The 26395-nt window shown below is 42.8% G+C and overlaps 1 protein-coding gene across 2 annotated transcripts in view; it reads right to left on the bottom strand.

Annotated features, from left to right (window-relative positions):
• Positions 1-26395, bottom strand: part of stom (stomatin) — a 49444-nt gene that overhangs the window by 9941 nt on the left and 13108 nt on the right. For both annotated transcript variants that reach the window (XM_078425952.1, XM_078425951.1), the window contains exons 3-5: positions 25157-25229; positions 2684-2766; positions 2375-2578 (exon numbers count right to left, since the gene is read on the bottom strand). In XM_078425952.1, coding sequence (XP_078282078.1) covers positions 2375-2578; positions 2684-2766; positions 25157-25229 — 360 coding nt within the window. The remainder of the gene's footprint in view (positions 1-2374; positions 2579-2683; positions 2767-25156; positions 25230-26395) is intronic.

The following is a 26395-nucleotide window of genomic DNA, read 5'->3' as shown; positions in this document are numbered from 1 at the left end:
TATTGGACAGTTTCACTGCAATAGCACAAGGATTTAAAGGATTAAAACATGAAGATTTAAAAGGTTAAATCATGAGGATAGGTTGAACAAAACTGGCCTAAATATATGAGATTAGAAGGTTATGGGGTAATCAAATTAAGCATTTTTAAATGATGATGGGATTCAAAGCATTCATGCAGAGACAAGTTTATTTCTGGTGTGAATGGGGCATAATAGAATACCTTTACGAGAGGAGATGAGGAGGAATTTCTTTAGTCAGAGGGTGGTGAATTGTGGAATCCATTGCCAGATGGCTGTGGAGGCCGTCATTGGGTATTTTGTGGAGATTAAAGGGTGTCAAAGGTTATGGGGAGAAAGCAGGAGAATAGGGTTGAGAGGGAAAGAGGTCAGCCATGATTGAATGGTGGAGTACACATAATGGGCCGAATGGCCTAATTCTGTTCCTTTAAGAACGTATGATCTAATTGGTACTTTAGGAATCACAGCAAATGGATTCTCATAGCCATGGGAATCTGGAGGACTGTTTTTGATAAGTTGGGTTTAAATGAATTTAGTTTGGAGATGATCAGAAATGGAGCAAAGTATTCAAAATTAAAAGAGGCGTGCCTACAGAGGATAGTTCGAGACTTTTCTACAAAGTGGAAAGGCCCAATTCCAAATAGCACAGGTTTAAGGTGAGAAGGGAAACGTTTAAAGATCAGCCATGATCATATTGAATAGCGGTGCTGGCTCATAGGGCTGAATGGCCTTCTTTGTTTCTAGATCAGTTGGATAAGTGGGTCAAGGAACTTAACAAAGATTTACACTTTGGTATGTCAATCCGGGACAGCACTTATAGTAAATGGTAGAGCCCTGGGGAGTGTTGCAGAACAGAGCTGGAACACAGGTGCATTGTTGCCTCAAAGCAGTGAATGTGGTAGACAGCTTGGTGAAGAAGGCGTTTGGCACACTTGCCTGCAATGAGAAGGACATTGAATACAAGAGTTGGGTCATGTATCTGTGCACCATGAGGGAGGGGGAAGAACAATGAATAATGAAGGACCTGACGTGGGAGGACTGCTGGGAGGTGGGGTGGGGGGGAAAGAGAACACAGGAGGAGCCGGCAGGGTATTTTGTAACTTTGTCAGTGCCGTTTATGTGGTGACTATTTGCATACCTTGGGTATGCAAGCAAAGAATTTCATTGTGCCTTGTCACATGTGACTATAAAGTATTCCATAAAGTATTCCTTATATAGTGATTGTACATTGTAATCATGTATTGTCTTTCCGTTGATGAGTTAGCATGCAACAAAAGCTTTTCACTGTACGTCACGTGATAATAAACTAAACTAATCTACTCATGATGCTGCTGTACAAGTCATTGACAAGACCACACTTGGAGCACTGCGTGCAGTTCTGGTTACTAAGCTATCAGTAGGATATCATTGTTGGAAAAGGAGTAAAAAGAGGTTTACCAGGTGTTACCTGGCTTGCAGGCTTGGGTTATAGGGAGTGGTTGGAGAGTGTCATGGAGTTGCACAGCACAGAAACAGGCCCTTCAGCCCTACCAGAGTGACCAAGATGCCCAATCTAGGCTATTTCCATTTACCCACGTGGGGCCCATACACCTCTACACTTTCCTATTTGGGCAGCACTGGGGCACAGCAGTAGAGTTGCTGCCTCACAGCGCCAGAGACCTGGGTTCGATCCTGACTACGGGGACTGTCTGTATGGAGTTTTTATGTTCTCCCCATGACCTACGTGGGTTTCCCTCGGGTGCTCCAGGTTCCTCCCACACTCCAAAGACGTACAGGTTCATAGGTTAATTGGCTTTGGTAAACAATTGTAAATTGTCCCTAGTGTGTGTAGATAACCATTAATGTGTGGGCGCAGACCTGGTGGGTCGAAGGGCCTGTTTCCACACTTTAGAAGAAACTAAACTTCCACCATCCATTGAGGGACTCCTAGACTTTACGTCTTCAAAATTATGTAAAAAATCCGTGTAAAATGTTGGCTGGGATCCTTTTCTTTAGAGCATGGAAGGCTGAGAGATGACCTTGGATAAGGTGAACACATACATCCTTCTCCCCCAGGGTAGAGCATTGTACAGTAGTTGGGGTGGGGTTGGGATTGTGTTGGGGTGGGGTTGGGATTGTGTTGGGGTGGGGTTGGGATTGGGTTGGGATTGTGTTGGGGTGTGGTTGGGATTGGGGTGAGTGGAGAATGAGGGGAGCACAGAAAGTTAAATACTAAAGCCATCGGGATTACCAGAAGTGATGACTGAAAGTTTAGAATTCTCCTGTTCATCAGCTTTGATACTGACTCTATGCTAAACAAAAGCTCAGCAAATGGACAGGCAAGTAACCTGAAGCAGAAGCTAGCTGCCACACTCACCTGCATACTGTGGGCAATCTCCTCACGGTCTGAGAGAATCTGAGACAGGTTCTTTGTTCCGAGCACATTTCTCAAGGTGGTCTGAGCCAGGAGACGTGTTGCAGAGTCTGCATTGGTGATATTTGCCACGGCAAGTATTGCATTCTGGACACGGTAATATACAACTCCATCAACACTGACTGTCACAGAGTCCTTGGTGAGGATCTAGAAATCAAAGGGGAAAAAAACTATTCAGGATCGCCAAGAAGGTGGACAAAATGAGAGCACAAGCTGAAGCAACAATGTGCATGGAATCTTTGTATGGCCTACCTCTTGAGGTGGAATGTCAAATGAAATAGTTCTCATATCCACTTTAACAAAGGAGTCAGTACATGGCAGGACAAAGAACAACCCTGTAGTCAAAGAGAGAAAATAATCAGAATGGTTACAGAGGCAGAATCCAACTGCTATTCATTTTATTTAAATATGTACCATTTTAATCAGTACCTATGTGCCACCGTAATTGCAATAGAGGTTCTGAAAATGCTTCATAGGTTCACATTTTGATTATTATTTTACTTACAATCGAACACCAAATAGATTTTAGTCATCTTTAAAAGCCGAGTCGTACATAATTTTTCCTACATGTTTCAAGATAAACAAAATGGTGCCATATTTAAAATGAACCTCACACGGCATAACTATGTGTGCAATTATTTTTATAAAACATTTCAGGCAGTCAGAAATTCCCATCTCTGATGGAAAAAGAGATATTTTCAAACTCACTGTATTTGTGCCACTGCATATACATATCATTAAAGACAGACAAAGAGCCGGCTAGACTGCTCACTCCTAGTGGTATAGTGAGACAACTAAAAGCTACAGTTCAAAGAATGGGAAAGGTTTATCTCTCAAAACCTTCTGTCCTGAATCAGGTTCTAACTGAATTAATATTTTTGTACGAGTTTAAAAATGGAAAAAAAGGACAGTTCACAAAACAAACTGGCACAGGGGCTCGGTATCTGTGGAGGGGGGGGGGATTGAACTGTCAGTGCATCAGGTCAAGACCCTGCATCAGGACAGAGAGGACAGGCAGTCTCAAGAGGGGAAGGGCCAAGACTGGGGCCAGTAGATGGGAGGTGTATCAAGAGGGAGTGAAGGATGGAGCCAGGTGGGGGAGAAGATGGGAGACAGAGGCAGGAGAAACGTCACTGTCCCAGTTGATGTTCCATTAAGGTAAAGATTATTAGTTTAAATCTTGCACAATTTCTTAGGGAACAAACAACAGGAAAAAAACCAATCAATTACTACTGGTCTATGACACCAATGCTTGCTCCTTGCTAGAGCAATGTAATTAATCTCTTTCCATTGATTTTTTCCACAACTTTACAAACATTTCTGCTTCAAACATCAATGCATTTTCGTTCCAAGCAATGCAATAATTAATAAACACAAAAGACCTAGAAAGAAAAAACTCAGGAGCACTGGAGAGGGGTACAGTCAACATTTCAGCTTGATGATTTCTCAAAAGGTGCAGCCCGACCACAAATCCCGTTGTTTCTCCTAAATTCTCTGTAATATTGTGGCTGTCTGCAATTTTGAGGTCTTGTGGAATATATAGAATGTAGAACAGTACAGCACAGAAACAGACTCTTCGGCCCACAATGTCTGTGCCAAGTTAAACTATTCTCCTCTGCCTGCAAGTGATCCATATCCCTCCATTCCATGCACATCAGTATGCCTACCCATAACACTTCAGACAAATGCCTGGACTGCTAAAAACAGAATGTTACTGTCGCATTTACACTCTTTCCCCCAAGTAAAGTCGGTATAATGTGCAGCAGTTAGTGCTGCTATTACACAGCTCCCACAAACAATGTTTGGTGCTCATTTTGGGTGTGCTTGAGTGGAGTCTGCACATTTTCTCTATGACGGCATGGATTTCCTCTGGCTGTTCTGGTTCCCTTCAGCACCCTAAAGACATACTGATCAGTTAATTGGCTACTGTCAATTAGCTCTAAACAGCTAAATAGCAGAGGGGAATCAAGTGAGCATGTGAAAGAAAGTAGATTGAGGAATGAGACATAGGATTGCCTCTAGAGCCAGCAGAGGCCGGATAGGCTGAATGTCCTCCTTTGTCACAAGAAAATGTGAGAGGAATTATCCTTTTCTGTATTCAATTTAAGTTAGTTAAAGGTCAGGGCATTCATACGTTAAAAATTGATCTTTTCCCCTTTAGAATGTGGGATGGGTCGGGATCAGTAAAGAGCAAAGTTTGGTGATAAGAGAGGGAACACCGGCTGTTCAGAAAGAGCATGGCCCATCAGAACAGTCTTCAGTCTTGCTCTCAGAACCAAAAGTTTAGGTTTAAACCCCTAAACCAAACACAAAGTGACAAGACCTGCTTTTCTGCCAAGCCCAGCCAATGCAATACCCTGGCACAAAAGGGGGTGCTGCTGGTGTTCTTGATGAAAACCCATGTGTTTATTTATGGAGGATCGAGGTGGGCGAGACAAATGAGGGATAAATGAGAGATAGTAATGAACAGCCTAAATGGGAAGAAAAAACATCAGACAACAAGCTATATGTACAGCGCAGAATTTCTATTCAAAATACAACTGTTCACTTTACAATCACGAGACAGCCCAAAAGGGACCCCCCTCGGACTCTCACATCAAGGACCAGAGGGTGCCCTTCTGGCCAGTCTTCGAAAGAAGCCTTGTGTTGTGGAAGCTTGGGGTGCTGGCAAGCCCAAGAGCACCGCTGAGCTGCAGCATAATATTTAGGAGAAGCTGATTCTTCACGGTACGGTAGCGGCACGGTACGGTAGCGGCACGGTAGCGCAGCGGTAGAGTTGCTGCTTTACAGCGAATGCAGCGCCGGAGACTCAGGTTCGATCCTGACTACGGGTGCTGCACTGTAAGGAGTTTGTACGTTCTCCCCGTGACCTGCGTGGGTTTTCTCCGAGATCTTCGGTTTCCTCCCACACTCCAAAGACGTACAGGTATGTAGGTTAATTGGCTGGGTAAATGTAAAAAATTGTCCCTAGTGGGTGTAGGATAGTGTTAATGTACGGGGATCACTGGGCGGCACGGACTTGGAGGGCCGAAAAGGCCTGTTTCCGGCTGTATATATATATGATGATGATGATGATCACGGGCCTGGAAAAGGACAGGCTATAAAACCCAGGTGTCAGCTGATAACAGAGTAACAAGTTGTTGTCCAGCGCCCAACATAAGATCATTAGGTAATGGAATTTGAGGCCATTTTATTTGCAATGTAACATTTTCCAGGGAACTCAACTGACACTTATATTGGATTTTATGTGATTAGTGCACGCTCATTGTGCAATCCCTCTTCAGTTTAGGTTGCTCTTTGTAACAAACAACCAGATAACAAGGTTTCCACTCACTTTTTAATCTTGTATGTATTTAGTGTTTTTTTCCACCTTCCCCACCAGTGCAAAAGTCGTGGCAATTAAATTCCCACTATCTCTATCCTCTCTTGGTTTTCAGAGCAAATCAATAATTGTCAGAAGAAAAAAAGTACATATTGTACACTTTGTGACATAATTTAACGCCCAACTCCAAGCTCAAGAGGCCATCAATGCCAGTCTGGGGCTGGATACCTGCTAACAGTAAAGGAAAGCTAAATTTCAATCTGAATGAAGATAGACGCAAGATGCTGGAGTAACTCAGCGGATCAGGTAACAGGTCTGGATAAAAGGAAAAAGTGATGTTTTGGGTCAAGACCCTTCTTCAGACTGATAATCAGGGGAGAGGGAAACGAGTGGTATGAAATTGATTCAGCTCTGATTTGTTCTGTACCTTTTCATACCTCTAGTTTCCCTCCTCCTTGACTCTCAGTCTGAAGAAGGGTCTTGACCCGAAATGTCACATTCCTTTTCTCCCGAGATTCTGCTTGACCCGCTAAATTGCTCCAGCAGTTGCTAGAATTTTTTTTTGTAAACCAGCATCTGCAGTTCCTTGTTTCTACATAAACAGTCGCACTTTTTTGGTCTCATATGTGAAATGTTTCTTGTGACAGATAATTCGAGGTCTGTCGTGCTTTTCATTATCTATAATGGTCTCTGCTTACAACACTTCAGCTGGTTTTCAATTCAAAGCAATAACATTTCAGATACATCAAAGAGCACATTCAATTTGTACAGTAAATAAATCATTGTCTAACTATCCCTACTGAATGCCTTAAAAAAATCTTTCTCCGCTCCAGTGGAAATAGAATGTGTTCAGATCTACAACTTTTCCCAATAAGAGCAGCATAAATGCAATCATAAAATCAAGTTCAGTCCCACACAGCAGTGGGCTCCCCAGGTTTCATGCATGGAAATCACCTACTCAATTGCAATCTAGCTGGGAATAATGCTGACTCAAAATGCAGCCCATGGGAATACTAACCTTTGCAAATCAGATCGACGGTAGGCGATGCATTATTGGCCAGCAACTAGTCTCTGGGTTGGAAACTCTTGGCAGAACATGATCCTTTGAAGAGAGACTCAAAGTGCTGGAGTAACTCAGCAGGACAGGTAGCATCTCTGGAGAGAAGGAATAGGTGACGTTTCAGGTCGAGACATTCATCAGACTCCATAGAGCTGGAGAGCACGAGGAATCCCGGAGGAGATGCAGAAGGTCTTGACCCGAAACATCACCTATTCCCTTTCTCCAGAGATGCTGCCTGACCCACTGAGTTACTCCAGCATTTTGTGTCCATCTTCGGTGCAAACCAGCATCTGCAGTTCCTTCTTACACATGATCCTTTGAATTACTGATGGCAGTGTCCAAAGTTTTTGTTAACCTAAAGATGTCTAGACGGTGGCTAAATTTACTCATAAATGTCAAGGGAAGAAACCCATCTGCCATGGCTTCCCACTGCGCTCGGTCCGCATTAACAAAACTGATCTCCCGGTGGCTGAGCACTTTAACTCCCCCTCCCATTCCCAGTCTGACCTTTCTGTCATGGGCCTCCTCCAGTGCCATAGTGAGGCCCGCCGGAAATTGGAGGAGCAGCACCTCATATTTCGCCTGGGCAGTTTGCAGCCCGGTGGTATGAACGTCGACTTCTCCAACTTCAGATAGCTCCTCTGTCCCTCCCTTCCCCTCCTCCTTCCCAGATCGCCCTCTATCTTCCTGTCTCCACCTATATCCTTCCTTTGTCCCGCCCCCCTGACATCAGTCTGAAGAAGGGTCTCGAAACGTCACCCCATTCCTTCTCTCCCGAGATGCTGCCTGACCTGCTGAGTTACTCCAGCATTTTGTGAATAAATCGATTTGTACCAACATCTGCAGTTATTTTCTTATATGGCTTCCCACTGTACAGGAAGCTTGGTGTGTGACAATTTATAGCTTGAACCAAATCAGATCCAACATCATTGATGCTTACTCTATTTTTACTGGTCATGCAGTTGCTAGAATATTTAAGAAAAGGCAAACCACCTCAACAGCACCTTCTGATTTCTAAGTAGAGAACAAAAGCGCTAGTTTTAAATCAAGAGGTGATTCTTCTACTTCCCTTCTACAGAATCAAATGTTTTCTCTGACATTTGCTTCAGAATAAACAGGAAATAGTTTGGATTTTTGGCAGCAGATAAATTTAATTGACACCACAGGTAATATCAGCACCTATGATCCCAGACCTCTGTCGCTGTGAGGCAGCAGCTCCACCATATGCACCACTGTGCCAACCTCGACTGATACCACTGATTATATCAGCACCCACAATTAGCAGTGAACTTAAAATAGTGGAATTGCACAGGAAATCTTTTCCATCATTTCTACCAGTCAAACTGCAAGAACCTTTATGAGACCACAGATTACTCTGGAGATGCCAGTATTGCTTGAGGAAGTTTACCAACAGCTTTAAGCACAGAAATATGAATGGGAAATGCTCGGGGCAAATGGTTCCAGCTTGTACATGTCTAATACAGAAAACAAAATCAAGTAGGTAAAATTATACACTGCACTTCATCTTCCATTCACTACGTCCCATTGAAATGAGGGCATGATTATAACCAAATAATTTATGGAAGATTGTCCAGCAAAGACACCAGGAACAACCTTGCTTTTTTTTGTTTGAAAGAATGCCACATGGAAATAAGCAGGGCACCAAGAATGCAAGGACAAACAGATCAAAGCTAGAGATTGGCTATTTAATTGAAGAGCTCTTATCATTTAGCAATTTGACACTGTCTGTACATCAGCTGTTATCGTACAATCACTGAGCCTCTGGCCTTGCAGGCTAACCACATTAACTAGATCATAAACACTCTCATTGCAAGTCCAAAGAAACATTGGCTGCAGCTCCTCCCCTTTCACAGGGCACCCTCATTCTCTGCTGTGGCTCATCACCTAAAACAGAGGCCAGATGGCACTACTGAATTTTGGGAGGGCAATATATATGTACCTGCAAAGATTTGCTCAATTCTGAGGGGCAGATCAGTTGACAAATGCTATCCTTAAAAATGGAATCCGAGAGGCATCGGGTCTACTTGGAACTTGGCTGACCTGCCTCTCTCCAACACCACTTACTAAGTATAGCAGAATCTCCGTTTGGCTCAGAGAGCCAGCAATGTCGGTCTAGATCCCAAACGCAGCATTCACATCTGAGTTTTACTCTGCACATAGAGTGGTGCGGTGGCACAGTAGTAGAGTTGTAGCCTTACAGCACCAGAGATCCGGGTTCGATCCTGATTACAATTGCTGTCTGTGCGTAGCTTGCATGTTCTCCCCGTGACCTATATGGGTTTTCTCCGGTGCTCCGGTTTCCACCCATACTCCAAAGATGTACAGATTTGTAGGCTAAGTGGCTTGGCATAATTGTAAATTATCCCTCGGATAGTGCTAGTGTGCGGGGATCGCTGGTCAGCACAGACTCTGTGAGCACGTTTCCGCGCTGGATCTATAAACTAAACTGAATATACCATCTTGGCTCATCACTTAATTTCCTTTGTATGCCTTTTTTTTTCTCCAGAGTTTGGGGATATACCTGTCCTTTCCATACTCATCTCACTCCCCTGCTCTGCCTCTAATCCCAAATTCACCAACGCTCCAGGGTTAAATGCCGTATCCTTGATTGCTTGCATAGGCCGGAGTTGGGATATCACCAACACCTGCCATGGGCAAAACTGTTGATCCAAAACCACCTGACTTGAGATGCAATGTTTCAGCAGCCTCTGGCTAAAGTTGCAGCTTCCTTACAGCCCAGGCCCCAACCCAAGGACTGGACAAATATCCTCAGTCTATCCTGTTAATGAAGTTCACCAGATACCCTTCCCTCATATCCTAACCTGCAGCGTTCTTGCATTCTCCTTCATATCTTAACCACAAGCAGCAGATAGAGAGGGGCCCTTCCTGCTGGGCTCTCATTCTGTATAAACCTGAACACATCCTGAATCCTCCCTGTGCATTAGTTCTCATCAACTCCTCTCATCCATCAGCTTGTAAAGCTACCTTGGGTCCCACTCGAGCCACTCCTGGATTTTAAAATTCTCAAGATTTACGAATCTTGCTTTCTGATAAAGCCTTCACTTTATCCCTCTCCGGGATATCTGCACATCTCTATTTTTCGTTCTGTACATTTCTAATGTAATTCTGCTGCCGTTGGTAACTGTACATTCAGCAGAGGCCCTAAACCTTGAACTCCTTCACAAACCTCTCCTTTTCCCCTTTGCCACATTGCTCAAAACCAACCACTTAAGCATGTAGGAAGGAACTGCAGATGCTGGTTTAAACCGAAGATAGACACAAAATGCTGGAGTAACTCAGTGGGACCGGCAGCATCTCTGGAGAGAAGGAATGGGTGAAGTTCGAGTCTGAAGAAGGATCTCGAACCGAAACATCACCCCCATCCCTTCTCTCCAGAAAGGCTGCCCCTCCCGCTGAGTTACTCCAACATTGTGTCTATCGCTATTATTAAGCATTGTCCCAACGTTTTTTGCGAAATATTGTTTTGCTATCTTAAACCCATGATGCGAGTGGAAGCAGCTGTTAAAAGATTATGTAAGGGAGAGAAACACATGAAGATAATCGTTAATCCGTGAGTCACAATGCAGAAGGCATGAATGACAATTAGTAACTAATGAGTCTCCACAGAGATCAGTGCCTAGGACTCAATTTATGAGCTCTATTGATAACATTGATAAAGAGACCCAGAATACTGAAGCAAAATTTACTGTCATCACCAAAATAGGAGAATGAGTATAAAGGCACAAAGGGATGTGGATAGGTTAATGGGCAAGAAGTTGGCAGGTGGAGTACAATGTGGCAAAATGTGGGGTTTTCCACTTTGGAGGAACAATGAAAAAGTAATTTATTTAACAGATAGGATGGCTATTTAACTACTAAATGTTGCGTTACAAAGGGTTCCAAGTACCTGAAGCAAAAACCGTGAGCATTCAGGTCGAGCGAGTAATTAGGAAGGCAAATGGAATAGTGGCCTTTATGGCAAAACCGGAGACAGCGGAGATGCAGCGGAGACTGCCCATGGAGTATTGAGTACAGATTTGATTTGAAGGAAACCTGTTCCTGCAATGAAGGCAATGCAAAGAAGGTTCACCAGGTTGATTCCTGGATGGAGGGGTTGATGAAGGTTGGTCATATACATTAGACTTCTGAAGAACGAGAAGTGATCATACTGTAAGATTGAGCTGATAGACTGAGTGGATGTTTTCCCCTTGTGGAGGTATCAAGAAGTAGGTCATATGAATTTCAGAATAAGAGATAGCTATTTTCAGTAGGAACTGAGGAGAAATTTCTGCCGTCAGAGGATTGTGAATCTGTAGAAGAGGTGCCATTGACGATATTCAGTGGAGACTGACAGACAACTACAAGGGAACCAAGGGATATTGAGAGTCCATGGAAAAGTGGCGCTGAGGTTAGCCACAATCTCACAGAATAGTTAGGGTGCTTCTGGAGCCCTCATAGTAAGCAATTAACTTCTACTTAGTCATAAAATGTTCCATTAGTGAACATTATAACCTCTGTGAAATTTAAATTAAATCGGAAGTTTTTTAGGGGGTCCACCGGTAGCCCGAAGTTGGAGGGCTATGTCCTCTACTCTGTGCATACGGCAGCTATTCGAATAGGATCCATTAATGAATGTAACATATATTAGCTGCCTTTAGTGTTTATTGTACATATTAGTGCTGTTCCAGTGAGTCCTTTTTGTTCAGATATGTTCAAAACAACATAAGGCAGGTTTTTTGGAGTTTAAATATGTGCACAATAATAGCTGCCATATATATATTTTTGCAAGTTTTTGTGAATTTCATAGAAACACATGTGGTTTTACAGTTGGTGCTTTCCCATACAAATTGGTGATTGATGATATTTGGTTTCTCTTCCAAATCTGTGAAAGATTAAGTCAAGTCTATTTTTATTGTGCTGGAAAGAACATTTCCAAAAGCTTGACAAGGGGAATATCTAATTGCGTGAGTGTGGAAATTCCCCAGTCTATTTTTAGTGATATTGTGGTGAAGTGAATTGGGATTATTTATCATTTTCATCCCTGCTTTTGTATCTTGTGACCCTTCTCGCTTTCAATTGTCTATTGTGAAATAAAGTTTTACACAGCTGAAAATGGATGAACAATCAACTGGAAGTCAAGCACCGTCAACTCCACCATCAGAACGATCTAGCACACCTACATCTGCTGCAAAGGTGACACGTAAAACAGCTGAAATATTTGGTCTTGGAATTGGAATTACATCTTCAGATGCAGAAATCACAGGTTCTTGTCTACCAACATGTCACCAAGTTTTATGCTGTTTGATGTATCACCTTCAGAAGGGAGTCTCAGAATCCCGGACTAGAACTGAAGCTGCAAAAATTGTTCTTGCCAAAGTTCTTCCATTTTATGGAAAAGCAAACATTCCAGTGATTTCTTAGATCAAGGCTTGTCAGAAGATGATAAAACTGTTAGATGAAAATGCAAAAATCAGGTCCATACCAATTGCACGCAAAACAGCACCAGCTACTCTTGCTAAGCTCAAACAAATGGACACTGAACATTGGACCTTTCAATTATGGCCACCAAATGCTGAGAAGTTGATTTAAAAAAATCAAGATCTTCAATTTGTTCAATCAATGAAGACAGATCGTCTAAATCTTCATCTAAATAGATCTTCAAATCTATTTTTTTTACCAGCACTATCTTTTGTTAGGTTTCTATGACTCAAATATAGAAATGGGAGCCAATTTATAATATATAAGCTCCAATGTATTTAATAAAACATAAGGCAGCTATTCTTTAATTATGTCAATATCTATCAAATAGCTGCCTCATGCTTAATTTTATGGATGTGAACAGTGAAATGATTCAACGCAACCTTAAATAGGGCAAATATGCAGAATGATTATACAGGAGCTATTATTTTTCAGAGTAACTCATTGCATAAATTTAGTTGCCTTTTACATAAAATGATAAACTTGCGATACAATTTTGATTGGCTCGTGGACCCCCTAGACAATAATTGATTTCAGCCAAATTTTGTATGAGTGGTCCATGTAGGAAGTGGAATAAACTGAGGGTTTAAACTGAGTTTAATGCAAACATTTTCTAAAACCCTGGGGCTCCAGAAGCACCCTAGGAATAGTGCAACAAGGTCAAGGGGTGTATTCTTTCTCCTGTTTCTTGTGTTCTTAGTATCACTCAACCTCTCAATACCAAAGTAGAAACAAGATATTGCCGATGCAGGAACCTGGAGCACAAAATAAACTGCTGGGAGAACTCAGTTAGTGAAACAGTGTTTGGGGAGGCAGAAGGGAAATGTAATGTCAGATTGATATAGTGCATCCGATGCAGGAGCTCAACCAACATCCTTTTTGCCTTCACTGATACTGAGATTTTTCAGCAGTTTATTTTTTGCTTTCAATACCATATCTTGTTTAAATTTACATAATACCAAATTTACGTAATACCAAATTATGAATATAAATCATTAAGTAGTCACTGTGCAATAGCCTTGCCTTATCTAACTTACAATTCTAAAGGTAGATCATTAATCTCTGCTAGAGAAAGATAGAAGCACAAAAGATCTTAAAAAACACTATCTAAACACAGGCCGGCACAGTGGCGTAGCTATAGAGTTGTTGCCTTACAGCGCCAGGGACCAGGGTTCGATCCTAACTACGGGTGCTGGCTGTATGAAATTTGTACTTTCGCCTCGTGACCGCATGGGTTTTCTCCGGGTGCCCCTGTTTCCTCCCACACTCCAAAGATGTACAGGTTTGTCGGCTTTGTAAAAATGGTAATGTCCCTGGTGTGCAGGAGAGTGCTAGTGTATGTGGCCGAAGAGCACTGTATCTCTAAACTAAACACAACTGACTACCAAATGAATGGGGCAGTTATCCATTTCATGTTCATATGAACTACAATAAATTGGATACATTTAATGCTAATAGTAGGGAGGCAGAGAAAATGATAAACAGACCGTCAACTATAAATGTGAGGTCTGGAAAACGGGGTCCATGGAATAGAAGGCACCGTCTGAAAGGCATTCACTTATGATGAGGAAAAGTTTCTTCATTCAGATGGTGAATCCTAGGAATTCACTTTCTCCCACTTCCACTTCCCCTGCCCCTCCGTGATGGCAGTAAAGGCTCAGTTATTAATTGTATCTAAAGCAGATATAAAGATAGCTCTCTGGAGATTTTTTAAAGGTAAAGGGATATGGGATAGAGCAGAAAAATATAGTTTTACCACATGATTAATCATGTTAACCATTAAATAGTGTTGTAGGCTTGAGGACCAAATAGACTACTCTTGTTCAATATTGGTTTAAAAATCTTCCAAGTTGCATTATTTAATTTTATAATAGCCTAATATAAAGCATTATTTTAATAGGAAAATTAAAATAAATAATTCCTGGAAACCAACTTAAAGAGCTGTGAAGTCAAACCAGGAACTACAGGCTGGTAAGTCAGCAGTGGCAAAGTTACTGAAGGGGTTTCTGAGAAAGGGGGTCTTTTTGCATTTGGAAAGGCAAGGACAGATTGAGAATAGTCAGCATGGTTTTGTGTGTGGAAATCGTGTCTCAAGAATTTGATTGGATTTTTTTAAAAGAGATGACCAGGAGAATTGAAGAGAGCTGGGTGGACGATATTGTCTACGTGAACATTAATAAGGACTTTGATGAAGTCCTGCATGGACAGGTTGGCCCAGGTGAGATTACATGAGTTCCAGGATCAGCTAACCAACTGGGTAGAACATTGTGTGGGGGAAGGAACTGCAGATGCTGGTTTACACTGTAGATAGACTTGAAAAGCTGGAGTAACTCAGCGGGACAACAGCATTTCTGGAGAGAAGGAATGGGCGACGTTTCAGGTCGAGATGCTGCCTGTCCAGCTGAGTTACTCTGGCTTTTTGTGTTTATCTTTGGATAGAACATTGGTTTGGCGGTAGGAATCAGAAAGTGGTAGTGGAGGTTGTTTTTCAGACTGAAAGCCAGTAACTAGTAGAATGCTATGTTCAGTGCTGGCTACTTTGTTGTTTGCCATATAAATGAACAACTTGGATGAGAATGTAGGAGGCCTGATTAATAAATGCGTGGATGATACCAAAATCGGTTGTATAATTAATGGACAATGAAAAAGGTTGCCAAGGTTAAAAAAGGATCTAGATCTACTGCGAAAATGGGCAACCGAATGCAGATGGAATTTACCTGAATTCAAGCCAGTGTTGACTATTAACTGGTGGGAATGTTTTTCCAGCGGTTAACAGTCAATTACAAGGAGCAGCCAACTGCACGGGATAGGTTTCATCCTACTTCTCTCAGGCTCAGTCCACACCATGTCCATCCACAACAGCCCTGAAGAACAGGGAAAAAACCCTGCCATTTGTTAAATCACCGCCTCAGCAGTAATCTGCAGTCCAATCAACCAGGATTATCAGCACATGGTGTGCAGGGGTTTTCTTGGAGAAAACATGGCTTTGAGGCCAACGTGACAGTCCGAGTTCACGAGAGTCCATGAAGACCAGGGCTTGTTTTCCACCTCGGGTTCACATATTTGGTTGCAAGTCTGAACCTGTCTGCTCGCTATATAACATAGCGCAGCAAGTGGCAGCAGCATCACCCCCGGATAAAAATAACCACAACAGCTGGTGCTATGTCACTCTGGGAGCCGAATGTATTGCAACGAAGAAACTTTGCAGTCCGATAGGCTGTGGTCAGAAAACCACATCAAAATAAGTGCAAACTGTACACCTTCCCTATTTTGGTTTGCAAGTGAGGTTTTTGTAAAGATATCACAAACCCACAAGCGATACAAATGTATGAATTAGGGTCAGGCAACCATCGCTTGAGACTGCTGCATTCATTAAAGATAGTGGCTGATCGAGCTATGACCTCAACTCGCCATTCCCATCTACCAGTGGTAACATTTCACAGCTTGCTTGGCACGGAAACACCCATCTCTGCCTTTATATTTAAAAAAATCAGTTCCTACTTCTACCACTCAACGCTGAGCTCCTAGACTATAGCTACATATTCAAAATTAATATATCTATTTAGATGGCACAGTGGTAAAGTTGCTGCTTTACAACGTCAGGATTCAAACTTGACTGCAGGTGCTGTTTGTGTAGAGCTTGTACGTTCTCCCTATGACCTGCGTGGGTTTTCCCCGGGAGCTCCGGTTTCCTTCCACATTCCAAAGACGTACAGGTTTGTAGGCTAATTGGCTCGGTAAATTTGTAAATTTTCCCTAATGTGTGTAGGATGGCACTAATGTGCGGGGATCGCTGGTTGGCATGGACTCTGTGGGGCTGAAGCACCTGTTTTCACGCTGTATCTCGATACTAAACTAAACTTCTACCACCCATTCAAGGGCTCCTAGACTTTAGCTACTTCAAAATTAATTTACCCGTTTACAACCATTATGGCAAGGGTTGAATAGGAATGGACTTGTGTTTACAAAGTTTCTTTTAAGGTACCGCAAAGGGCGGCACGGTGGCGCAGCGGTAGAGTTGCTGCCTTACAGTGAATGAGGCGCCAGAGTTCCAGGTTCGATCCCGACTACGGGCGCTGTCTGTAAGGAGTTTGTACATTCTCCCCGTGACCTGCATGGGTTTTCTCCGAGATCTTTGGTTTTCTCAAAGACGTACAGGCTTGGTAATTGGTTAATTGGCTTGGTAAATGTAAAAATGATCCCTAGTGTGTGTAGGATAGTGTTAATATGCGGGGATCGCTGGTCGGCGCGGACCCAGTGGGCCGAAGGGACTGTTTCCGCGCTGTATCTCTAAACTAAACTAAAAAAAGCACAGTTTCGTTAAGGAACCAATGTAATTTGTAATTTATGTAATAATGTAATTTGGGAAATAGTCCACCATTAGTAATAGATTACATGAGCATAAAAGAGTTAGGAGACAGTGAAAACTTGTTTTGTAGCTAAACCTGCTGCAACAACTGGTGATGGAAAATTCCATTGCCCAGGCAAATGTGACCAGGATTAACCACACTTGCTGGTTCAAATCTCCATATAATATGTCCAATTCCAAAATTCAAGCATTAGTAGGTGGCAGCATATTTGGACTTTAAAAAGTTGTACAAAGCGATATATTGCTGTGCCTCAAACATCAACTATTCCAGACTCTGAACAATGGGACTAGTTATATTCAGTCTAAAATGGTGTTTCACTATCTGCTGCAAGGGCTGGCCTTCATCAAAGAGTTTGGGAAGAATCCACACAAGCACATCATTCTCAACCTCAGCCTGACACAAGAATGATTGTATAGTTAACATGAAACTGGGATTTCCAATTCGCAGTGTTTTGAATCCACCCATTGGCAAAAAGCATCAACTTTAAATTGAAAATGTTGACTACCCTTAATCTGCTCCAATCTAAAGAGACAGGTTTAAATGTATATAACAATTCTGTGCATATATTTTTTATCTTATGAACTTTTAATTTCACTTGGCCTTCTGGTTAGGAAAGTGGAACAATGTTTATGGTTTCATTAACCAGGTATCGCATGGTTAGATGTTGGTTGGAAATATACCACGTGCCCTTGTATTCCTACCACTGTACAACTTTCCTTCAGTCTGCCTCAGTGCCGACTGAAGACTGTGACACAATTTCATGGAACATTCATAGTGGCACAGCGGTAGAGTTGCTGCCTTACAGCACCAGAGACCCGGGTTCAATCCGGACTTCAGGTGCTGTCTGTACGGAATTTGTACACTCTCCCTGTGACTGCGTGGGTTTTCTCCGTGAGCTCCGGTTTCCTCCCACACCAAAGATGTACATCAGTAAAATTGTAAATTGTCCCTAGTGTGTGTAGGAGAGTGTTAGTGTGCGGAGAACGCTAGTCGGTGCAGACTCAGTGGGCCGAAGGACCTGTGATACAGTGCAATGTCCAAGTCAACAATACCTAGTATGTAAGAGCATTCTATTTTAAAATTCCCACCTTTGTGGCCTTCCATAGTATTCTAATTTCTTCCAACCTCCAGAAATATCTATATTTCTCCAATCCTAGCCTCTTGCTCATTCCCGAATTTAAATTGATTTGCAGCTAGGAACCTCAACTTTGGAATTACCTACGTAACTCCACCTTTAAAAATCCTCTTTAAGATCGTCAATAAAACTCACCTCTTCAATAAAACGCACACTAATAAACAGCCTCTACTTCCATAGAAGGCTTAGGAAGCTCGCATGTCCCCAACAACTCTCACCAACTTCTACAGGTGCGCCACAGAAAGCATTATATCAGGAGGCATCACAGCATGGTTTGGGAACAGCTCCATCCAAGACGGCAAGAAATTGCAGAGAATTATGGACCATCACACAAACCAACCTCCCTTCCATTGACTCCATCTACACTTCACGCTGTCTTGGCAAGGCCAGCAGCATAATCAAGGACAAGTCGCACCCAGGCCACTTTCAGATTCAAGGACAGTTTCTTCCCAGCTGTTACCAACTGAACCATCCGACCAACAGTTAGAGAGCAATCCCGAGTTATCTACATCATTGGAGATCCTTGGACTATCTTTGATCAGACTTTACCTTGCACTTAATATTCATGTTATTCCCTTTATCATGTATTTGTACACTGTGGAGGGCTCAATTGTAATCATGTATTGTCTTTTCGCGAACTGGTTAATACGCAACAAAAGCTTTTCACTGTACCTTGACAATAAACGTGACAATAAACTAAACTCAATTCTTTAATCAAACTTTCGCTCATCTGCTTTGATATCTCTTTAAATGATCTCATTGATGTTTATGATGCTTCAGCTTTGTGACATTGCATTATGTTAAAGGTTCTACACACATACAAATTGTGATTGAGAACTGTGACCATTGGGAAATCATCTTTTGTGACATATCTATCCATTTTGTACATTCAGACTGAGCTTGAATGATAGATAAACGTCTATTTACACAGTGACTTACAATGGGTCTCCTTAATGGAGTGGTGCGAGATGTAATAGGGCAGATATGAATGGATAGGGTGTGGGAGGAGACAAAACGGGAACCTGTCTCACTCCTCGGCTCAATTCTGCTGCTGTGATTGGAAAAGGCTTTCTTAAGCAAAAGATATGGGTATCGGGGAACAGTGCTTGTAACTTTTCTTTTGCAGGCATAACTAAATACTTGGCCATTCTGCATTTAGATTATCCATGCATGTCTGATCAAGGCACAAGTGTGTGCAGTGGTCTATTTGGTTTACATAAATCAGGTAAATTGATACACAAGTCAGTCACTGATCCTAGATTAGCAGCCAGAAGCAACATGCTTCAGTCATTATTCTGATTGAAAAAATCTTTCATTCAGATCTCCCAGTTTAATGAGGTATGTTACTGCAAAGTAAGTGATATGAATTAAATTGCAGTGCTGAATACCCATGTGTGCTCAAGTCTGCCAACTCCTCTTGGCCGGTCAAAATGGGCAACTTCACACTTTCCAACACCATGGTCCATTTCCCAGACCTTTGCCACTTATTCCATCTGTGTTCTCTGTAGCCTCCTTTACAGCTTACTTTTCTACCTATCTTTGTCTCATTAGAAAATTCAGCAACCAGACTCTTGGTGCCTTCATCCAAGTCATTTATATATACTGTGAAGAGGTGAGGCCCTAGCACCGATTCTTTAGACTTTAGAGATACAGCATGGTAACAGGCTTCAGCCTCCCGACACCACGCTGAGCAGCACAACCAGTACACAAGCACTACCCTACACACACTGGGGACAATTTATGATTTACAGAAGCCAATTAACCAACAAACCTGTAAGATTCCTTTACTGTAAATATTGTTTAGTTTAGTGATACAGTGCAAAAGCAGGCCCTTCGGCCCCCCGGGTCCATGCCGACCAGCGATCTCCGCACACTAGCACAGTCCTGCACAATAGGGACAATTGACAATTATACCAAGCCAATTAATCTACAAACCTGTACATCTTTGGAATGTGGGAGGAAACCGGAGCACCCGGAGAAAACCCACCCGGTCACAGGGAGAACGTACACACTCCGCACAGACAGCACCCATAGTCAGGATCGTACTCGGGTCCCTGGCACTGTAAGGCAGCAAGTCTACTGCTGCCCTACCGTTTCCATGAACAATATTGCATGCACAATATTGCTCTACAGAAATATTTTATCTGCAAAAATCAACTATTTTAGTAAAAGCAAAAGACTGAAGGAAAGCCAGCGTGCTATTTATGGAGGAGTATCCAAATTCCCCCTGCTCATGAAAATGGCTGTGTAGTTTTTGGATTATCCCCACTAGTTCAGTAGAAATACCCTCCTGGTTCCCCGGATTGTTTTGAAAATTGGTCAAATCCACACAACCTTGCTCAGAGTAGGGGAATCGAGGACCAGAGGACATTGGTTCAAGGTGAAGGGGAAAAGATTTAATAAGAATCCAAGGACTAACCTTTTCACACAAAGGGTGGTGGATGTATGGAACAAGCTGTCAGAGGAGGTAGTTGAGGCTGGGTCTATCCCATCGTTTAAGAAATAGTTAGACGGGTACATGGACAGGACAGGTTTGGAGGGATATGGACCAAGCACAGGCAAGTAGGACTAGTGTAGCTGGGACATTGTTGGCCAGTGTGGGCAAGTTGGGCTGAAGGGCCTGTTTCCACATTGTATTACTCTATCACACTAACCCTAAATTGAATGGTATTTTATCATCCACTGATGGGCATTCAACATATCTAATTACTTGAAAAAAGAAAGTACTATTTCCCCACACTATCCTCAGCTGATACAAGCGCACTGGAATTGCCATTGGAAGGATGTGGAAGAGCATCTGTCAAGAAAGTCACAGCCTACTCACCACAGGGCTGAAAGTACTTTTACCATTCAGTGTCACCTTACATTATTTAAAGTGCATTTCACTTTCCAGTTTAGGTGCCCCAAATATCTTGTTATTACAAAAGACAGAGACAAAATGCTGGAGTAACTCGCGGGACAGGCTGCATCTCTGGAGAGAAGGAATGGCTGACGTTTCGCGTTGAGACCCTTCTTCAGACTGATGTCAGGGGAGTGGGCGGGAAGAGATAGAATGTAGTCTGAGACAGTAAGACTGGTGGGAGGATTCCAAGACAAACTATTATCTGCCTAAATATGTTAAATATGTAAAATAATGTCTATGTGTACATGAACAGTGCAAGAACAACATATTTCTGTCGAAATATAAACAGGAAAATTAGTTTTAATAGACAATAGATGCAGGAGGAGGCCATTCGGCCCTTCGAGCCAGCACCGCCATTCAATGTGATCATGGCTGATCATTCTCAATCAGTACCCTGTTCCTGCCTTCTCCCCAAACCCCTGACTCCGCTATCTTTAAGAGCTCTATCTAGCTCTCTCTTGAATGCTTTCAGAGAATTGGCCTCCACTGCCTTCTGAGGCAGAGAATTCCACAGATTCACAACTCTCTGACTGAAAAGGTTTTTCCTCATCTCCATTCTAAATGGCCTACCCCTTATTCTTAAACTGTGGCCCCTTGTTCTGGACTCCCCCAACATTGGGAACATGTTTCCTGCCTCTAACGTGTCCAACCCCTTAATAATCTTATATGTTTCGATAAGGTCTCCTCTCATCCTTCTAAATTCCAGTGTATACAAGCCTAGTCGCTCCAGTCTTTCAACATATGACAGTCCCGCCATTCTGGGAATTAACCTAGTAAACCTACGCTGCACGCCCTCAATAGCAAGAATATCCTTCCTCAAATTTGGAGACCAAAACTGCACACAGTACTCCGGGTGCGGTCTCACTAGGGCCCTGTACAACTGCAGAAGGACCTCTTTGCTCCTATACTCAACTCCTCTTGTTATGAAGGCCAACATTCCATTGGCTTTCTTCACTGCCTGCTGTACCTGCATGCTTCCTTTCAGTGACTGTTAAAAAATTGGAGGAATGCCAATGTACAAAGTCTTCCCCACCCGACCTCCTTTGCCCAAAATAGACACAAAAAGAAACAGAATTTGTGACGAGATTTTAGAAGCAAACATGATAGGGTTCGATCCTGACTACGGGTGCGTAGTGTGGCGTTTGTACGTTCTTCCCGTGACCTGCGTGTTTTCCCCAGGATTTCTGGTTTCAGCCAACACTCTAAAGGAATGCGGGTTTGTAGGTTCAGTTGCAAGTATGTAAATTATCCCTAGTGTGTGTAGGATAGTGTTATGGGCCTGTCCCACTTAAGCGATTTTTTAGGCGACAGCTGGCGACTGTCATAGTCGTTGCAGATCGTCGAAAAAACAGCGACTGGACGCCCCTACGACAATGTCTACGACAAGCTACAACAACCTACCACCTAGTCGACGTCAAGCTACGGCAAGCTACCGACAACCGGCAACCCAATCTTAGGACGTCCACTTACAACCTCGCCTACGACAATCTATGAGCACACAGGAGACAACCTACGACAACTGAAGTCAACCTACGTCTATCCACGACAAGCTACCACCCTGTCGGCAACAACTGAAGACAATTCACGTCACTTTGGCCTCTGGTTTTGATGCCGGTACCTGTCGCCGGTTGACGTAGGTAGTCGCCAATGGAATTCACTGAAGTCAGCACCGGTGACAACCTATGTCACCTACGTCAGGAGATGTCAAGCTACGATCATTGGTTGGTGAAATATACTTTGTACCAAGACCAGTCCCTCCAAATCAGCTCTGGAAATTTTTACTGAAGTCTTCTGCAGTGTGTTTAACAATAATATGTATGACATAGGAGATTAGTGGGCAAAATTAGGGCACATGGTATTGGGGGTAGGGTACTGACATGGATAGAAAATTGGTTGACAGACAGAAAGCAAAGAGTGGGGATAAATGGGTCCCTTTCGGAATGGCAGGCAGTGACCAGTGGGGTACCGCAAGGTTCGGTGCTGGGACCCCAGCTATTTACGATATACATTAATGGCTTAGACGAAGGGATTAAAAGTACCATTAGCAAATTTGCAGATGATACTAAGTTGGGGGGTAGTGTGAATTGTGAGGAAGATGCAATAAGGCTGCAGGGTGACTTGGACAGGTTGTGTGAGTGGGCGGATACATGGCAGATGCAGTTTAATGTAGATAAGTGTGAGGTTATTCACTTTGGAAGTAAGAATAGAAAGGCAGATTATTATCTGAATGGTGTCAAGTTAGGAGGAGGGGGAGTTCAACGAGATCTGGGTGTCCTAGTGCATCAGTCAATGAAAGGAAGCATGCAGGTACAGCAGGCAGTGAAGAAAGCCAATGGAATGTTGGCCTTCGTAACAAGAGGAGTTGAGTATAGGAGCAGAGAGGTCCTTCTACAGTTGTACCGGGCCCTGGTGAGACCGCACCTGGAGTACTGTGTGCAGTTTTGGTCTCCAAATTTGAGGAAGGATATTCTTGCTATGGAGGGCGTGCAGCGTAGGTTCACTAGGTTAATTCCCGGAATGGCGGGACTGTCGTATGTTGAAAGGCTGGAGCGATTGGGCTTGTATACACTGGAATTTAGAAGGATGAGGGGGGATCTTATTGAAACATATAAGATAATTAGGGGATTGGACACATTAGAGGCAGATAACATGTTCCCAATGTTGGGGGAGTCCAGAACAAGGGGCCACAGTTTAAGAATAAGGGGTAGGCCATTTAGAACGGAGATGAGGAAGAACTTTTTCAGTCAGAGGGTGGTGAAGGTGTGGAATTCTCTGCCTCAGAAGGCAGTGGAGGCCAGTTCGTTGGATGCTTTCAAGAGAGAGCTGGATAGAGCTCTTAAGGATAGCGGAGTGAGGGGGTATGGGGAGAAGGCAGGAACGGGGTACTGATTGAGAGTGATCAGCCATGATCGCATTGAATGGCGGTGCTGGCTCGAAGGGCTGAATGGCCTACTCCTGCACCTATTGTCTATTGTCATGACATAGAATCAAAAATATGTGCAGCTGCATTTTTGCATGAACTTTGCAATTGTTCAATATGATAGAAGGAATTAATTTTGCAACAGAGATTGAGAGAGAAATTTTGGGGAGTGTAGATAGTTTACAAAATGGTCGCAATTGCACTATGCATCACTACACAACCAGAAAGGAATGCTGCATCAGAACAGCACAGAAAAATAACAGCATTAGGAAATTAAGAATGGCCACTTGGGCGAGGTACCCGAGGGCCTGACAGCGTACATGGAAGCAACCCCCACCACGGGTCAGTGCCTTGAGAGGAGAAAACATTTTAAAAAAGCAGCAGTACATCGAATTGTTGAAAGATAAGAGGGTTTTTTTGCAGAAAGCAGCTTGACAAAGCTGTGCAATTATGTTTTGCTTACGTTTAATGATCATGCAACTTTATGTAGTCCAGCTAGACCATCTTCAGAGCACAGGCCCTAAGCATGCACGATGCAAGAATGCCTCTGCGTATCTTTAAGGTGCACAACCTTAAGTAGCTTTTATAGATACAGTATGGTTTACATTAACCATCTCTTATTGCAAACTATGAACTGTCAGTGAATACACACAATTTATAAAAGGAAATATCTAGATAGGATGGAGAGTGAAGAGACTTCATGAATTCACCTTATAGAACTGTCCTGAGGCACGGTTTGATATTATTGATTTATATGCAACTATTTACAGAGTTGGCCAGCTCACGTTGAATGGATGCATCGCAAGGAACCTCTGGCTGCCCATGGTTCCCCCATTCACCTGGGCTGGATGTGATTGCCTTTCCACACCTGATGCTGGTGCAATGGTGCAGAGGCCTTGCCCCTCAAACACCTCCGACGGAAGAAGGCAGCGGTGAGGCTTTACTTTCTGTCATAGGCATCCTTGGAGTTAAAGGTTTGTTTAATATCTCTGGCATTCAGACATCTACAAACTATAAACTCTGAGGTAAAAAAAAAAGTTTTAATGTAAATTAATAGATTTCATTGAAAGCATTAAAACCAAGGAAACATACAAGCAACTGACTTTGCCCTCGTGTCCTAATTCACAGGCCTAGTAGCACCAATGAAATCAATGAATCTCCAATCCTTTGCCATGCACACCCTGGCACAAGATCAGAGTAACAATTACAACCAAAATGCCGAGCAATGCCAAGTGGTCTACAGCTTGCCACCCAAACTATCCATGACCTCAACTGGCAGTGAACATTCACATGTATGGGACTTGCATCAGTTTAACGCTTGAAATGTCTATGGCTCCCAGTTGTGTTTTTGTGCAAGAAAGTTAAACGTTGACACTAAAGCAGAATCAAAATTCAGGAGGAGAACAGAAAGTACACACATCCAGAAGAATTATATGTGAAATCCTGGCTTTTAAAGAATAATTCATGTTCCGGCAGGAGCATAACAGATAAATACCTAATTATTTTCTTGCACTTACCTGGCCCTTTAGCTCCTCCTGCTACAATTCGACCAAGCCTGAATATTATAGCTCGTTCATACTCCTTGACAATCTGTGATGAGAGAAAGGAAAAAAATGATGCCTGCATATTCTATTTTGTCATAGACAGATCTTATTATCTTTATGGAGACTAAAGAAGGGTCTCGATTCGAAACGTCACTCAGTCCTTCTCTCCAAAGATGCTGTCTGTCCTGCTGAGTTACTTCACCATTTTGTATTTATCTTATTATCTTCAGAACTGCACTTCTGATTTTGCTGCAACGATGAACACAGAGTGCATATAGCAACATCAAGGCTGTTGCACATCAACTATGCTAGTGTGTGCAATGCCAAGGACCCATGACAGTTACCTCCATGAGTACTGAATTTAAGAAAAATGATTCTTTTTCACTGCTACACTTTCAAACACTACCCCCACCTCCCCATTTTTCTCAGTTATCATCACCCCACACAGCAAAGCCATGTCTGAGAGAAGCACGAGATTGGCACTCCATCTGGTCTGTCCAGAGACTGCCTGCACTCCTGCTTTATTAATCAATCCGAACAAGGATCCCGACCCGAAACATTCCCTATCCATGATCCCCAGGGATGCCGCCTGTTACTGCAGCACTTTGTGTCTATTCTAGGTTTATGTCTAAAAAGAGGGAGTTCTAGTTATGGAACAATATTCACATTTTGAAATAAATCTTTGACACTATAAAATGCTAACACAAGCATTACATTTTCCTCCAGGCCCAATTCGGGGTGGTCACAGTGCCGTTTACAAGTAGCTATTTACAGTTTATATGTAACAACTGAATATCATAACAGGAACTTGATTCATTGGAAAGCTCCAAGGACTGGAACAAGAGACAGTTAAAGACATAAGGCCCCACTTTCTTTTGTTCCTTTTAATTGTCAAGGTTCCTTTTATAGAACCCAGGTTGTCAATGAACAGTAAACATGAGCCTAAGCCTTTTTAGATTAGTTGGAGATACAGGGCGGAAACAGTCCCTTCAGCACAGTCTGCGCCGACCAGTGATTCCTCTACACTATCCTACACACTAGGGACAATTTACAATCTTTACCAAAGCCAATTAACTTACAAATTTGAACGTCTTTAGAGCGTGGGAGGAAATCAGAGCACCCAGAGAAAACACACGCTGTCATGGGGAGAACATACAAACTGCTTGCCAACAGGACACATAGTCAGTATCGAACCTGGGTCTCTGGTGCTGT

Source organism: Rhinoraja longicauda, chromosome 31 (genome assembly GCF_053455715.1).
Source record: "Rhinoraja longicauda isolate Sanriku21f chromosome 31, sRhiLon1.1, whole genome shotgun sequence".
In the NCBI taxonomy this organism is placed as follows: Eukaryota; Metazoa; Chordata; class Chondrichthyes; order Rajiformes; family Arhynchobatidae; genus Rhinoraja; species Rhinoraja longicauda.
Note: the sequence above shows the minus strand (reverse complement) of the source record. Positions and strands in the feature narration are given on the sequence as shown.